At 36.3% G+C, this 17,695-nt stretch overlaps 1 protein-coding gene across 1 annotated transcript in view; it reads right to left on the bottom strand.

Moving 5' to 3' along the window:
• Positions 1-15,364, bottom strand: part of qless (decaprenyl diphosphate synthase subunit 1 qless) — a 173,777-nt gene extending 158,413 nt beyond the window's left edge. Inside the window, exon 1 of the mRNA XM_073962187.1 lies at positions 13,650-15,364. Coding sequence (XP_073818288.1) covers positions 13,650-14,039 — 390 coding nt within the window. The 5' untranslated portion in view covers positions 14,040-15,364. The remainder of the gene's footprint in view (positions 1-13,649) is intronic.
• Positions 15,365-17,695: the final 2,331 nt, after the last annotated feature.

The raw sequence follows: 17,695 nt of genomic DNA on the forward strand, positions 1-17,695 counted from the left end.
AACAACTACAAAATTTAAAAATCATACACGAGTTAAGTAGCTTTTCTTACAAGTCTAAAGGTAAGGTCACACTAGGCAAATATTTGCTCCAGCGACCGGCATTGCGCGCTTAATGAGACCAAGTGAGTGTTAATAATACATTGAATTTATGCTCACTTTCTCTCAGTAAGCGCACACTGCCGGTCGCTGGAGCAAATATTTGCCTAATGTAACTCTACCTTAATTGTATTGTTTTTTCGGAGAACAAAGTTGCAAAGTTGAAAAATTCCTTTTTTGTGTAATTTTCTTTTTTTAAATAAAATACAAAATTTTTGCTTCCTTTGGTTCCTTCATTGGCGGACAAATTGTTCTGTTTTGGCAAGTCAGCTGATTGCTGGCTGGTTTTTTGCTGGGAAGGTGTCTGTTTACTTTTTACAATTTTCTTGCGAAAGAGAATAAAAACTCCTTACTCTCTGAGAAAGTTCTTGCTGGACAATTCTTGCTGGAAAAGGAACCAGACAGACTTAATGTTAACATATCAAGTTGTTTACATTGAACAGGTGAACTTACAAATTTTTAAGTGACAAATTTTCCCAGCAAAAATTTGCAAGTTCTCAGTCACAGAACTCTCCAAAAATCTCTCCAAACTCGCTCTAGTTTGCTGAATAATTTTGTTATCCAACAGTAGGGGTGAGCACGCCTGTGTGCTAGCACACAGGCAAATGGTGAAAACGTACTCTTAGTTTTTTGTGAACCATAAACAATTAAAAGTTTATGCAATTTTTTATTTACATTTTTTAATAATTTACATTGTGGACGATTTTAGACAACATTAATGTTTAAAAAATTTTGAAATAAGTGATGAAACATCAAGAAAAATTAAATATTAATTCTCTCTTAAAAGCCTCAAGAGTCTCTCTCGATTTTGCTCAGCTCTGCAACAGCATTCAGTAAAAGTTTGTAAGAATTTGTACACATTTTTGGGTTATCGTACAGACTTTTTGTTTGCCTGAAGTCTTCGGAAAACGAACAAGTATTGCGTACCATAACAATGCCAGATCTCACACATCGATTCAAACCAGCGCTTTTTTGACCGGACAAAACGTGGAATTGATCGGTCAGTCGCCATATACCAATTTATTATCGCACATCAAGAAAAAATGCGTTTTCAACGTTTTTCTTCGTCAGAAGATACTATCGAAGCGTTCAAAAACCATGTTTTGGAGGTGCCTCAATCGGTGTGGGAAAAGTGCTTCGACAACAGGTTTGAGCGCTTGCAAAAGTGTACAAGTCATACTTTAGAAAACAAAACAAAACAATTTTTGATGATAAATATTCGCGTTTTAATTATTAGGCCAAAAACTTTGTGAGCAGCCCTCGTACAATCCATCTCCCTATACATAATTGTCTCCAACGCTCGAAAGCTCACCTCTGAACGCTGCACTTTCATCAATTATGGTAAATTGGCCTAGTTTCGTAGAGTTTTTAGCAGTTTCTCGATCAGCCCGGGAGTCGCAGGGCGAAGAGAAAAGTACTGCGTCGCATTAGATCTCTTCCTGCCGAATGTCATCGAGAACGCTAAATCATCCAAAGCGTTTAGCCCTGATGAAATTTCCATTATAATGCTGAAGCAGTTGGATGAGCCGGGAATAGAGTGCAAGTATATCCCCAAAGTTCTCAACCTTTCGCTAGCCACCCCATCGTTATCGAATTCTGAAAAATGAGCAGCGTTCTCCCGCTACCGCAGCCACATAAGGATGTCAGCAAAGGTAAATCGTACAGACCGGTTTCAATTTCAATTTATTTATTTTCTATTTTTAATGCCGAGTCTTCCGACCTTAGGGCTGTATACTACATTTTATGTTAAAATAACAAATTTTATGACTTAAACAGAGTAGCTTAAAAATATTAAGGACGGGATGCGGTTTCGTAGAAAAGACTCTTGAGGCTTTAGTCCTTCGAAAGAGAAAGAGCTATCCAGTTGCCGATCATTAGCATGGATTCTGTAAGCAGCACAGCACGATAACAGCGCTGCACACAATCTCCACTCATATTAGCCGAAGACTCAAACAGAGCAAGTCGTGTGATAGAACCCTGATGGTGACGCTTGACTTATCAAAAGCATTCGATACTGTCAAGCCTCCAACCTGTTTGAGGCCAAGTTTGAAACGTTGGATAATCAATAATATATGTGGAAGCCAGTCGTACGTGGAATTCAGGAACAAGTAACCTAATACCGTAAAGTAAAACAGGCAGTTCCCTAAGATGGGGTGATATCTTGGGAACTGTTTTCCTCTACCTTTCCTGTATTCCACATCCTCTAGATTGGAGATGGTGGCACTCGACTCAATGCTGTTTGAGGACATGGAGCAGACAACCCTCTGGCAAGTTTGAAAATATTTAACCTTTATCTCTCCTTTCAAATGACTCCCTCCAGACGGCATTGACATCGTAACGTATGTTGGTGATTGTACGATCATGGCGTCAGGTAGCTTCCCTGATGTCATTTGTGAAAGGCTGAACACTTTGGTGGTTTTAAAAAATTGATGTCGAATATTTTTTGGCTGCTGAAGTTTTAAATTTCGTCGGTTTTTAAGATTGCCAAAGTTTAAGCACAATCGGAATATGTTAACACGTGCCACCGGGGCCTAAAAGTTTCCATGGGCCCTTTATAAAGCTAATATTAAAATGCGTGCCGATTTTCACAGTTTATTGTAGGATTAGTTTTTTAGCCACAACAAAGAACTGGTAAATTTTGTTCGGTCTGTAGAGCGATTTTGTTAAAATTCGTTTTTGGCCCCATACAAATTACTATGGAAACTTCGAGGCCCCAGTGACACGTGTTAACATATTCCGATTGTGCTCAAACTTTAACTATATTGAAATCTAATAAAATTGGACTCTTTAGGGAGTGGGGGTTGTTCCCCAAAAAAATCCGACATCGATTTTTCCCTTTGAGTTAAAACAACCTTAATGAAAATCTAATTGATCAACATTACCACCGCTTTCTCGCGACGATTAGGCAAATAAATATCCGCCATCAAGTCTACGACAAGTCTGTTCACCACATGGGCGGCAGAGGTGAGAACAGAGCTGAATGTCATGCTCGATGGTAGCAGAATTCCGACCACAAACAGCCCAAAAAATCAAGGGGTCACATTCGACTGCATGTTCAAGTCGCCCGCGCATGCCCCAGCTATGTGCGACAAGGCCCTCAAGTCTCTAGCCGGCAGCACTTGTAGTGCAGATACAGAAACCTTGTTGACCACATATAACGAGATAGGTCGGTCTGTGATAAGCTATGCGGCCCCAGTTTGGTCCGCTAATATAAGTGCAACACGATGGAAAAATATTCAAACTTGTCAGAATGTCATTTCTTCAGTGGACCATCTACAAGAAGTGGGAAAAGATTCTTCCAGTACAACGACATAATCATATGCTTTCTTTGAGGTACTTGCTCGGGTGTTACTGTGAGAGCCATCCCAAATCACCATATGGCGGATAGGCTCAACCCACTTAGGCAGGTCAAGGATAATATTCATGATCTACAAAGATAAGTCCAACGTTACAAGATAGAACCCACTAGATAAATATATATTATATATTTGTAAATATCAATAAATAGCATTCATACGGATGCAGTTGCAGATGTCATAAGCAACCATGGTATGAATGCGTTCCTCGAAGTAAAACCACCAACTTTTTCAGCTGAAAAGCGTCAGCTGCCACGACAAACCAATCCCACGGCAGCGGGTTCTTTCTTACCGGATTGACCCGAAACCAGTGTTTCGGCCAGCGGCTACCAACCCAGCATCAAATGCTTCTACGTAGGTTTCATGCTGCTACTACAACAACAACAAACCAAAGTTTTTATCAACTAGTGCAATTGATGACAACGTGCAAAACAACATGCGGTAGATGTTGCCAAACGTACTCAACTAGTTCCAGTAGCTTTGTGGTTACAACCCATTCCTAATCTGGAAATTAATCACATCCAGATTAAGCAGGAAAACTCAAAACTTCAATAAAGTTTACGGCTTATATCGTACAGCTCCCTCGGGTAACGACTCACAGGAATTCAAAATTTTCACTTAAAAAAAAAATGTTAAAAATGTTAACCAATGATAGTACAGTACATTTGGTCCTGATTACAATGATACAGTTTTTTCGTCATTAAGTCCATACTTCCTGAGATAACAATGTGCGACAACAAAAAAATGACAAGGAAAATCGAGTAGATTATGAAAGTAGAGCCAAAAATATGAGACATGTGTATCGGCGTTTTTAAAGTTTACGTCGGAAAGTTACCAAAATAGGCGGGGGAAGTTCCGCCCATTTTTAATTTCTTCGAAATATTCGAATTAAGATATCTTGGAATCCTTGCATTTCAGGTATATAGTGTCTTTGGCAACTTTACTCAGGAGGGTATGGGGAATATTTTTGATAAAAATGTTAACCCTCATGCGGTTCAATAAAGGGGTCTTTTTTGTCTGTTTTTTGAAAATCTTTCAAAAACTTCTTAAAAATGTGATCGTATCAAATCCAAATATTCTACAAAATTGTTCGCCATAAAATTTTACTATAGGTCTCAGAATACACCAAATCTGTAACTCTTGTCTAATCGCCAGGAATCTCTAAAAATGAAAAACACGTTTTAGGGTTAAAGTCAGACTTCATCTGAGTTTATTCAAAATTGTCCCACAAAACATAATTTTAGAGAGATGATGTCGGAGACAAATATATTCTTCATCAAATTTCATTATGGGTCACCAAAGAAATGAAATGTCTATTTACATTTTATAGCATGAAAATAGCAGTATCAATTTTGCTGAAAAAACATGAAAATATTTCCCATTTTTTTTGATGAAAAAAATTTGAAAAATTGAAATGAAAAATTTTGATGAAAAATATTTATATTTCTTAATCACAACGACAATCTGGCTAAAAATTGTAAAATACAGCCCTAAACCCTACACCAAAAACAAGGGCTGCTAAGAATGTTATACGTTATGGTTACGGATTTCTTTTATTCAGAGACTCACAATGAAATTACTTTGGGAACATTTCTTTCTTTAACAATATTCCCAAAAAGTAAAGGATTTTGCTAGATTTTGATCCAGTATGGATTTATGTAAAATTAACAGCCCAAATTAAAATATATAATTTCATCCTAATATATATAAATTTGTAATCTAATTTTTTAAGGAAATAGTATACATAGATATATGGTTTATTTTGAAACTCATAGTCAAATTTTGTGTGGAATTTTTCATCCTTTGACACTTCACCTATAACCAAGTTTTATATTATTTCCATGTATCAACTCGAAAAAAGAAGGAAAAATTTTTCATCAAAAAAAATGGGAAATATTTTCATGTTTTTTCAGCAAAATTGATACTGCTATTTTCATGCTATAAAATGTAAATAGACATTTCATTTCTTTGGTGACCCATAATGAAATTTGATGAAGAATATATTTGTCTCCGACATCATCTCTCTAAAATTATGTTTTGTGGGACAATTTTGAATAAACTCAGATGAAGTCTGACTTTAACCCTAAAACGTGTTTTTCATTTTTAGAGATTCCTGGCGATTAGACAAGAGTTACAGATTTGGTGTATTCTGAGACCTATAGTAAAATTTTATGGCGAACAATTTTGTAGAATATTTGGATTTGATACGATCACATTTTTAAGAAGTTTTTGAAAGATTTTCAAAAAAAGGACAAAAAAGACCCCTTTATTGAACCGCATGAGGGTTAACATTTTTATCAAAAATATTCCCCATACCCTCCTGAGTAAAGTTGCCAAAGACATTATATACCTGAAATGCAAGGATTCCAAGATATCTTAATTCGAATATTTCGAAGAAATTAAAAATGGGCGGAATTTGCTCCGCCTATTTTGGTTACTTTACGACGTAAACTTTAAAAACGCCGATACACGTGTCTCATATTTTTAGCTCTACTTTCATAATCTATTCGATTTTTCCCATCATTTTGAAAAAAATTGAATTTTGTTGCACAGTGTAATGAGCCAAAAGTAGTATTTCTCTCAAACATAAACCATTTCGAGGATGGATTATATTGGACATCTTCTGCGAGTATTTCTCCCACAAAAGTTCAAAATTTTCACTTAATTGCAGTTCAAGGACGGGAGTCACCGTGGTGCAGTGGTAAGCACGTCCACCTTGCACTCAGAAGGTCTGTGGTCCAATCCCTGACGAGGACATCAAAATTTTCGGCGGTGGCAAATCCCCTCCACGTAATGTCTGCTAACATTTCGTGAGCATTCCAGCCATGAAAATCTTCTAGTAGTTTCGTAGGACATGCCGTTAGGGTTTGGCTATAAAAATTGGGTTACACATCATTGAGCCAATATGAATCGGCGTGCACCTATTGATATGAGAGATGGGAGGCTTCTCTTCAAATATTATTTTGAAATGTTCCAAGATGTTACCTCCTACACATAGATATATAGGAATGGAAATCCCTTTCATTTTGCTAAATAAATCCTTCAATTTCCATCCGAAAACAACAACGTTCGCAACATGAACTTACTGCATGCACTTTTTCTCAAACCATAGAAGACATACCCCTAACATTGAATTTTTCATCACACTTCTTATATTTTAGCGTAAATTTCATCGTTGTTTCATTGTGCTGCATATAAATGCAGTGAAAAAAGCAACTGAATGTCAGCTGCAAAAATTAAAGAAAACACAACAAGTGGTAAACAAGACAAAAAAAAATGTCAACAAATGCAATCAGCTGTTTTCACAAAGCTTTTCGCTTTTCTTCTTTACTTTCTTTTATTTTCATTGCAAACTTGCAATTGCATAACAAATCGCATCATCCGTTCGTTCATCGTTGTAATAGGTCGGTAACACACAATTCAATTTCACAATACGACGAAAGAGAAAAAACAAGAATGCGCCAAAAACCATGAATTTGCCAAGCAAAGAAAATAAAACAATTATTAAAAAAAGAAAAGAAAAAGAGGCCAAGTAAAATGAAATAAAAAGACAAAAATACGACTTCCCATGTAATAAATAATTCTTGAAAATGGCAAAAATTCCCAGATTAGTTAACTGATTTTCTTGGGCAGAAAAAAGAAAAAAAAAACAACATGAAAAAGCCAGCAGCAGAAGCTCACCACATTTACAACTTGGCCGTCATGGTAGAAAATTTCACTTTCATTTTGGCGCACTGGCAACGAACTATGCGGCACATACATATCTTCCTCCGCGCTCCTATACACAAGCCACCACAACCAAACATTTTACAACTTGGGGGGTTTAGAGAGGACTGTCACTTGTCTGTCTAATGCAGACAGTATTTACTGCAGCCAAACTAAGCATATTTTTCGGGCCAAAAGTAAAGATATTTTTGTTGTTATTTTTTATTAATGCAAGTAATTATTTTTTCCAACAAATAAAAACGATTGTATGTTTTGGTTGTTAGATTTTTGTCGTTTTGGTCTCAACTTGACACTTTGTTTTTCTTTGGAACACAAGTAGCAATATCACCACATCAACCTAATGTTGCAGCTACTTAAACTGTTGTTGTTTTCTTGTAATGGAGTAGTATTCACGCTTCGCATAATACCAATTCATGGTTAAAACTCTTAATATTTTCCGTGATATGGTTGCATTAAACAGTGATCAGAATTTGAATGTAAAACTGCCAAGCCAAATGATCTCCAGATTATGCAATAGATGCCGCCAGTGGTAACAAAATTCTTAGAATAAGCTGTGGCAGCTAGTCGCTCGCTGTCTTAAGAGAATGGTAGCATGTTGTTGGGTGACCAAAATGATTAACGATTTCCATTTTCCAAACAAGAACTTAACTACTTTATGTGATTTTCAAAATTAATATGAATTGTATGGGATTAAGAGCAAATGTTGTTGGGGTGTTGGCGGAACTTTGTGTTATATTTATTAGGAAATGACTTCAAAATGTATTCGGAGCTCGTTTAAATGATATTTGAAATTGAAAAAGTGTGTGTTGAGTTTAAAATGGGTAACGTTACATGTAGTGCGATTATCTAACTCATTTTTGAGTTACCGACAAATGTCGGTAAAATTAAAACGCGAAATTATGAATGAAAAGTTCAATCAAAAGTTGACAACACTGTTGCTATCGGTAAAAATTTACGACTACTTTCTATCGGTCGCTAATTTACCGAAAATGTCGATAATTATCGAATTTATAAGCATTTTAATTTTACCGATATTTGTCGGTAACTCAAAAAAATATGTTAGTGAATCGCACTACTGTAGTGGGATTCTGTAACTCATTTTTGCTGTTACCGACAAAAATCGGTAAAATTAAATCGCAAAATTATGACTAAAAACATAAAGAAAATTTGACATCACTGTTTGTGTCGGTAGAGGCTAGCGACTACTTTTTATTCATCGTTAACTTACCGAAAAATTTCGTTAATTATCGAAATTATAAGCATTTTAATTTTACCGACAATTATCGATAACAGCAAAAATGAGTTACAGAATCCCACTACTGATGTCCAAATAAAAATGCGAGTGTGTGTATGATTCCACAAACATCCCTAAAGTGACAAGTGTGCAATCATATTAATATTTGTTCAATGATCCAAATAAATGTTCGGTTTTAGATCCTTTAGGAGATGAATTAGCGGCAAATAGATATCAATCTGATTGGCCTTAACATGACATGACATGCTTCATGTAAACAAGATAAATTGGACCTAAATGACCAATTCTTTAAATTTTATGTACAATTATTAAATATTAAAATGTTTTTTTTTTTTTTTTTTTTTTTGTTAATTAAATGTTTAATTTTATGACATTGCTAATGTTTTCGGTAATAACGAGTAGACCCAGTGAACTTCGTTTCGCAATTTGTTGTGCATTGAAATTAAAGATTTTAAATTAAATATTAAGTGAATAGAATAGCATTGGACTTTACAATGCACTTAGACGGAAAAGTAACTTTTTATAAGCCAATATTTTTGGGTATGTTTTTTTCTATCTTCGAAGAACATTTCAAAAAAAACCCTTAAACTTCTTTTGGTCGAAAATTTTGGACCTTAGTCCCGGTCCACACTGGAGGGATTTCATTGAAAAATATGCATGAAATTATGAGTCTCTAGATCGACTTCCATAGTAGAGTAAAATCATAAAATTGCTGTAGTGGGGAATTCGACTTAAGAACGCCTAATTTCATGAAATTTTTTAATGAAATTCACGCTAGTGTGGACCGGGTCTAATAAGGATGGTAGCGGAAAGAGTTATTTGAGTTTTAGTTTGAGAGACATATTACGATGTCCAAAGGTTGGATCAAAATCCTGAGTAGATAGTTATCGTGGCGTCGAGACACTTAAGTTGGTCACCGTAGGTCTCAAACATGCATTTTTGGTTGGTCACCGTAGCCTTTTTTTGAGATTTTGGATCATTATATCAAAGAAAATGGACTTGCCCACGAAAAAAAATTATATCTTTGTAATCAGAATCACAGGGACTACCTTCAATGAAAATTTCAAAACAATTTTGGAGCAGACCTTAAACTGAACTTATGTGAACATTTTGGGCTTTTGTAGTGGAGGTAGCGGAAGGAGTAGTCCTATATAGTCCATCTTGGAACATGATTTAATTTTGAGATAAATATTCCGATGTGCACTGTAGAGTTTTAAGGTTGTGGAACATTATGTCAGGAATCATGGATTTACCCACGAAAGCAATTATATCCTAAGGACTATATGCGAAGAAAATTTCTAGACAATAAACTGAATTTAAACGAAATTTGTTTACTTTTGTGATAGAGGTAGCGATGGTTCGAGTAACTCCTTTCTATAGGTTTCCTGTCCACCAACCATTTTAGTTGGTCATTGTAGGATCTTTTGGGCTTTTGGGTCATTATGACACGAAGCACGGACTTGCCCCCGAAAAAGTATATCCTTGTAAACAGGATTACAAAGAGTATCTCCGGTAAAAAATTCAAAACATTCCCCAATCCGCCCTTAACTGAGCTTAAGCGAAAATCCGTGAGGGAGGTACTCAAAGAGGTATTGTCCGAAATGGTCCTTCCTGGAAATTTAGGTACGTTTGATAGAAGATTTACGATGTGTAAAGTTTCGTGCCACCAGTCGTTTTAAGTGGTGCCGGCAGGTTTTTTTTAGCCTTTATGCCATTATATAAGGAAGTTTGGACATGTCCCAAAAAATTGAAACGTTGTAATAGGTCCGCGAGAAATCCCCTCTGCAAAAAAAGTCAAAACAATTAGAGAAAAAAAATCCTAGACCGCACTTTTCCGAAAATTAATTAAAATTTGGTCGATAATATTCCAACCGATGTTTACATATTTCCGTAATAGGGGCCTCGAAGACAACCCTCTGCGAAAAAAAATCAAAAAATGGGAGTAAATGCGGTGAACAAAATGCCTGAAGCGTTAAGTGAAAGGTGAAGTGTGCCTAAGAAAATACCCGAGAATTTCGGTATTTAACGAAAATGTTCGATAATAGGGGCCCCGAAGACAACCCTCTGCGAAAAAAATCAAACCGATCGGAAACTTGTCGCTTATTTTTCGAGTATTCGCAAAAAATGGGAGTAAATGCGGTGAACAAAATGCCTGAGGCGTTAAGTGAAAGGTGAAGTGTGCCTAAGAAAATACACGAGAATTTCGGTATTTAACGAAAATGTTCGGTATTTTAACAACCAAAATAAAGTTGTGGCCATGGCCTACCGATACATTTCATTCACAATTTTGCGTTTTAATTATACCGATTTTTGTTGATAACTCAAAAAATGAGTTACATAATTCCAATACAGATCTATGTCTGGAAGAAATATTACGATACGTTGATACGTCCGAGAGCTATCGTGCGCAATAGCCAGACAGACAGTGCTTAATCAACATCAAATAGTCTGAAACGGATTTCGTCAAATCATACTTCCAAGCCATTATTTGGATATACCCTCTTTAAGCTAAGAGTTGAGGATATAAAAATGAAGAAAAACAAGTAGAACAAGTAAAAAAGTATCAGTCGGCTTTGCCGACAGAGATATACCCTCAGCCTGTTCAAATTGAAACACTTTTTTTCACAAAAAACTTATGTATTTAGGGGGTTTCAAAATTTTGGTCTCGTAGAACCGACAAAAATTTTGATTAGGATTAAAGTTCAAAAATTTTGCTGAAAAAGTACTTAAAGGAATAGACCATGGGGGTGCCGTAGGGGATTCTTACAACATTCGGGCTGTTTTCTTAAGAAGTATGGACTTGCCCCTGAAACAAATTTTACCATCGTAATTGAGACAGCGACTGTAAGTTGCTTCAACAAAAATCAAAGTGATTCAATAGCAGGTCTTAAAGTGAACTTATCCAAAATTTTGTGTGGGAGGTACGGGATGGAGTGGACAAATATAGTCCATATTCGAACCTGATCTATATCTGGTAGATATTATGAGAATGTGTAAAGTGTGGACCAAATCGGTCACTCCCATCAAGAGTGCCAACAATGTTTCCGAATATTTTTGAACTTTTGTGGTGTAGGTACCTGAAGGAGTGGACCGATATGGCTTATCTACGAACTTAAACTAAGTTTGGAAACAATATTACGAAGGCCAAATTTTTGGCCGGAACCGGTATTTCCGTTCGAGAATTATCTTGCGCTTCCACCCATACACATGGTGTCATAGGGTTTGTTTTTCAACTTTCAGGCTATTTTTTCAGGAAGTATGGACTCGCCCCTGAGGAAACTTGTACCTTCGTATAGGGGACCGTGAATACAAGACGTTACAACAAAAACCAAGGCGATTCGAGAGCAGGTCCTAAACTGAACTTTTCCGAAATCTAAGTCTGGTAGAAATTTCATAATGTGCAAAGTATGGACCAAATCGGTGACTCCCTTCAAGAGTTATCGTACGCACAAAATTTCCGAACATTTTCGAACTTCTGAGGGGGAGGTACCGGAAGGAGTGGACCGATATAATCCATCTTTGAACTTGAACTAAGTTTAGGCAAAATATTACGAAAGCCAAATTTTGGACCGAATCGGCAGATCCGTTCGAGAGTTATCCTGCGCTCCAACCACTACACACGGTGTCATAGGGTTTTTTGTAACTTTCAGGCTATTTTCTCAGGAAGTATGGACTTGCCCCTAATGAAACTTACAGCGTCGTATAGAGGACAGCGAATACAACTTGCGTAAACAAAAATCAAAGCGATTCGAGACCAGGTCCTAAACTGAACTTTTCCGAAATTTTGTGTGGGAGGTACCCGAAGGAGTGGACCGATTGAGTCCATATTGGAACCTAATCTAAGTTTGGTAGAAATTACACGCACGAGTTATCGTGCGCACAAGTTTTGCGAAAATTTTTGAACATTTGTGGGGGAGATCGTGCGCACCAGCCAGACAGACCGACAGACAGACGGACGGACATTGCTAGATCTACTCAAAATTGTGTGAAACGGATATCGTACAAACATACCTGGGGTCTAAAACCATTATTTCGATGAGGCACATTTTTGATCGTATCAAAGTGTAAATACCGTCTTTAGCATAAAGGCTGAGGATATAAAAAGCGTTAAGTTCAGTCGGGCCGAATTTTTTATACCCTCCACCGCGTCACGCGTCGTTTTGTATGGGGGCTATACGAAAGCGTGGACTTACATAGCCCGCTTTCTATACCAAAAGTCCAACGTACAAATAATAGATTTTCCCAAAATGTCATCCACCTACGTCAATCCGTTCGGACGCTAGAGTGATTTCCACAGACGGACGGACATGGCTATATTGATGTAGAATTGCACGCTGTTTGTGGGGTCTACAATGATTATTTCGAGTAGTTATAAACGGAATGACAAACTTATGGCCTGTTTCAAATAGAAACTCGTTCGAACTACTAATAAACATCTGTTTTTTATTTTTCAAATATATGTTTCAGTTTTATTTTCAATCAAACACAAATTTTCTAGAGCAACAGGAGTTTGGTAGTAATTCGAACGAGTCTGTATTCGAATCGGCTTAGTGAAACAGGGTATTAATATACCCCCACCCTATGGTGGAGGGTATAAAAAGTTCGAGCAATTGGATTAAAATCCAAGTGTAAAATATTTTTTTCCGAAACAAACGCATTGGCCCTTTTGGCTTTGGAAGCTTCTTTCATTCCATTGAATTTGAATAAAATATAGAAGTGGAGTAAAAAATAAAATACAAAATTAGCATTTGTTCTAGAATAACTTAAAATATTCGTTTTCAGGAGCACGCTAAACAGGTGTTTTTGCGTTGAACTAATTTTTTTACTACCATCTATCATATTTCAAATATCCGCCATTTGGCCAGTAAAATAAAATGATGCCCGACTTTGAAGTATGTGATTTTATCACATTCTGAATCACCATGAGGCTCCGAAATATGTGATGTTATGAAATTATGTTTAAATAGAGTTATTTGAAATGGAACTGGTTCAGAAGATCATCCAGTACTATTTCTACATGAGTTGTCCTGCTTGACGGTTTGGTTATCAGAACGGATGTAAACCCTTTTGTGTTGAATTTTTTATCACATTTCAATTTCTTGTTAAACCCATACCATAGCTCGCTACTCTAACTTTCTAAAAATACAGAAGAATAACTTAATCTACCTTTTGGTATTATTTCTCATATCAAAAAAAAAAAAACGAATGCAACTTACCATAACATTGAAGACATTACTATTGTGGTTAACATCTTTTAATCCGTGATAGTAACGTTTAAAGTTATGCTGCAATGACGACGATGATGTTGGTGCGTTGGACAAGGAAGCGGAAGTTTTTATTGCATTACAGCTCAACAACCTTGAAGTTGTTGAAGTAGTGGCAACAATACCAGTTTTATTAGTTAAGTTGTTGGTGGTGGTTGCGGTGGTGGCACTACTCAATGATCTACGCGTGGTCGAGGAGTTGTTGTGGGTGTTGTTATTGCCCGATTGTTGCTGCAATTGCGGTTGCAGCATAAGTTGACATAGATATTTGTGATTGTGATAACGACGCGTACCGACTGCCACAAACAGTCCTTGGCGACCGGAAGTACTTAAACAGGCCATGATTACTTTTGTTTTAGACAATTTCTTTGCTCAAAAAATTTAAGATATTTTAATGATTATTATCCTTTGTGGGTAGGTTTGCGTAAGTGAATTTTGCGAATTTTGTTTATGGTTATAAAGGTGGGGCGGCGGAAAGAAAATAAGGACACTGTTTTAATTTTAAAGAAAGAAGAAAAAACACTTGTTGCTTAAATCACGACAACGACTTCATTTGGTTTCTTGTTATTTCTTGTCTGACTTTCTTTCGAACGTTACACAGCACTCACATGCAGCGTTTTATTCAAATTTTCTTTTTTTTATTTTTGAATTTTTCTTTAAAAACACAAGAATTGTTTTCGTTTTTTGTTGGGGTTACTCGTTTTTGGACTTTTTACTTAAAGAAAAAGTTTAGTGACCTCTAATGATTCGCTGGGTTTATTTTAAATATTTTTTTCTTTTGAATTTCTTTTAATTTTTTTGTATTTCGGTTACACACAGCGACAACCCGGGGACGATGGCTTAAAGACAATTTTTGTTGCGTTTAGTTCCAACAGCTTCAACAAAGTGTTTCGTGTTTTAAGCTGCAAGTGCCTCTGAGCTTAGTTTAACTCGCTCGCTAGTTTGCAGTTGCTGGCTGTTGTTGACTGTGTGCTGCTGTTAAAATGCTAAGCCTTCAGATGAAACTTGTTTAGAAGCAGAGGCGCCTGCGCCTTAGCCAAGAAAGCTTTACCAAAAAATCAAAGCCGTGGTTATTGATTTACACAATCGTCGTGGCGTGCTTGAGATGGAGAGAGAGAGAGGCTTTGAATGTTAACTCTTACCTCTCTCCCGCAAACGTACGTGTACAGTGGTGAATATTTTAACGAATTCCCTGTTGATGTGAACTTGGTACTTGATTGGGCAGGTTGTTTCACCATTAATAGCAACAATCTTCAATGTAAAGCATTCTTTAAATGGTTAAGACGACTCCGTTGATCTCTTGTCTTGCTGTCAATGTTGTTATGTTTGGCACAACAATTTCTCTGTCTTTCTTTTCACCTTGATCTACGCACAACACAGTTTTTACAGCTGGTTGATAGCTGGTTGATGTAGTGTTATCCAATAGATCCACAGCCCACAGCGGTTTTATTTCAGTAATTTTCACTGACACTCTGCCTTGTTGTAATTTTACAATGCCTGGTTATCTTATCATTGGTATTTTAAATATTTTCCAATTGGATTCTTGTCCAAATTATTTAATTTCTTATTTATTTATCTTAAACGAAGAAGAAATAGGAACTTTCTATTGGGGGGTAAATGAAATTTGACGTAACCTAAACAGATGATTTCAAAGTTGACTTAAACATGTGTTGCGAAATTCAATGTCAAAACAAAATCAAATTATAACCCAGGGTGAGACTGCAATTTGTACGGAAATTAAGTGGCAGTTGTCAAGTTTTTAAGAGAAAAGTATTTTAAAGAATAAATTGTTATAAAATGGAGAGGAAATAAAGTAAGTTTATACTGGCGCTTAAGACCTCGTCAAAGTAGGACCATTGAGTATCGTTTTACGCATTACGCATTTTGTTTTTGTATATTTGAACGCACACGCAACACGCAAAGTTATAGGTTTCGACCTAAAACAAAAACATGAAAACTCAAAAAAACGGACCGAATGTATTTAGGCTCCTAAATGTTGGAATGTCGCTTTGAACGACAGCCCTTTGTGGCCCCCGCTGTGAGCCGCGTAGCGTTTTGGAAACAAAAACCACATCAAAAATGCGTAAGTTAAGTTAACTCTCTTCATTCTTTAAAGGCCTCTGCACAATGCCTTCCTTGAGAACAGCATTACAACAACCACGTGAAAACGTAAAAAATTTGCATCACTTACACTTTTTAACGTGTTGGTTGTTTTTGACGCGTAAAATGACGATCAACATACCGAATGTATTAGGCCATTTTTCGTACTTTATATCTCATCTCATGGTGGAATGTCGTATATGTTGTCAGGAGGCCTCTTCGATAACTTCGCAAGTAAAAAGTATTTGCAAGTTCTTGCAACTACTAGTAAGCACTTCTCATTTCTCTTTTACTGAACAATTTTGTTATCGAACAGCATTTTGTAAAAGTTTGTACAAGTTTGTACAAGTTTGTACAAGTTTGTACAAGTTTGTACAAGTTTGTACAAACTTTTGAGTTATCGTACAGACCTTTTGAGTTATCGTACAGACCTTTTGAGTATTCGAGATATGTCTTGGTATGTTCCAGTACTGCAAGAATCTACGAGGGCAGTTCGGAAACTTCTTAGCCTAGCACCATGGTACAATAATTCATAGGTAGGCCAGGTATGAGAATCGCCAAAAAAAATACAACCCTGTCGCTATGGCTTAAAACGTCAAAATTGTTTTGATGAATGATAACGGATGAGTATACAAAGAAGAAGAAGAACGAAATGTTGAAATGAAAACAAAACAGAGTTGAATTTTTTGATCAATAATAAATATCAACTCTGCATGTCAACACGGTTTTGACAGATTAAGCCATAACAAAAAAAATTGTAATCAGCTGTTAGCTGTGGCCTACCTAAGAATTATTGTACCATGCCTAGGACAAAAAGCGCGGTATATATACAGAAAAAAGTTAAGTGTTTTGGAAACTTCCATCTCTGTTATGAACACATGTTAAATTTTGTTTCGATCTGGCAACTCCTTCATATAGAAACAGGTGTTCAAAAAAGACGCATCCGCAATTTTTTTACAATGGAAAAATTAGAAATGCTTGCTGTCATTAAATATTTTCATAAAAAAGGTTTATCGGGACAAGAAATTCATAATGATATGGTGAATGTATTAGGTGAAAGTGCTCCTTCATATGCAACAGTAAAAAATTGGGTTGCTGAATTTAAACGTGGTCGTATACAAGCATTGAAGATGAACCACATAGTGGACGTCCAAAAACAGCAACAACAACAGAAATTGTAGCCAAAGTGCATGATATGGTATTAAATGATCGACGAATAAAAGTGCCTGAAATTGCTAATATCATGGGTATCTCAAATGATCGAGTCCATTTAATTTTGCATGAAGAACTACAGATTAAAAGCTTTCTGCAAGATGGGTGCCGCATTTGTTAACAGTCGATCAAAATCGCATAAGAATGAACATTTCTCAAGCTTGTTTGGATCGTTTAAGCGAAATAAAATGGATTTTAAGCGTCGTTTCATAACTGTTGATGAGACATGGATCCACCACTATACTCCAGAGACAAAAGAACAATCCAAACAATGGACTGAAGCTGGAGGAAGTGCCCCAAAGAAGGCAAAAACAATTCAATCGGATGGTATAGTTATGGCAACGGTTTTTTGGGACTTCAAAGGTATTTTATTGATTGACTATCTGCAAAAGTGTAAAACAATAAATTCAGAGTACTATTGCAACCTTTTGTATCAATTAAATGTACAAATTCGAGAAAAACGTCCTGGCTTACAACACAAAAAAATAATTTGTCATCAAGACAACGCACCAGCGCACACGAGTGTTTTAACAATGGCTAAAATCAACGAATAAAAGTACGAGTTGCTTGACCACCGACCTTATTCTCCTGATTTAGCTCCCAGTGACTTTTACTTGTTCCCAAATCTAAAAAATTCCTTGCTGGAAATCGTTTTACCTCAAATGAAGATGCAATTAGAGTTGTAA

Source organism: Musca autumnalis, unplaced genomic scaffold (genome assembly GCF_047663935.1).
Source record: "Musca autumnalis isolate F117 unplaced genomic scaffold, ASM4766393v1 scaffold_1, whole genome shotgun sequence".
In the NCBI taxonomy this organism is placed as follows: domain Eukaryota; kingdom Metazoa; phylum Arthropoda; class Insecta; order Diptera; family Muscidae; genus Musca; species Musca autumnalis.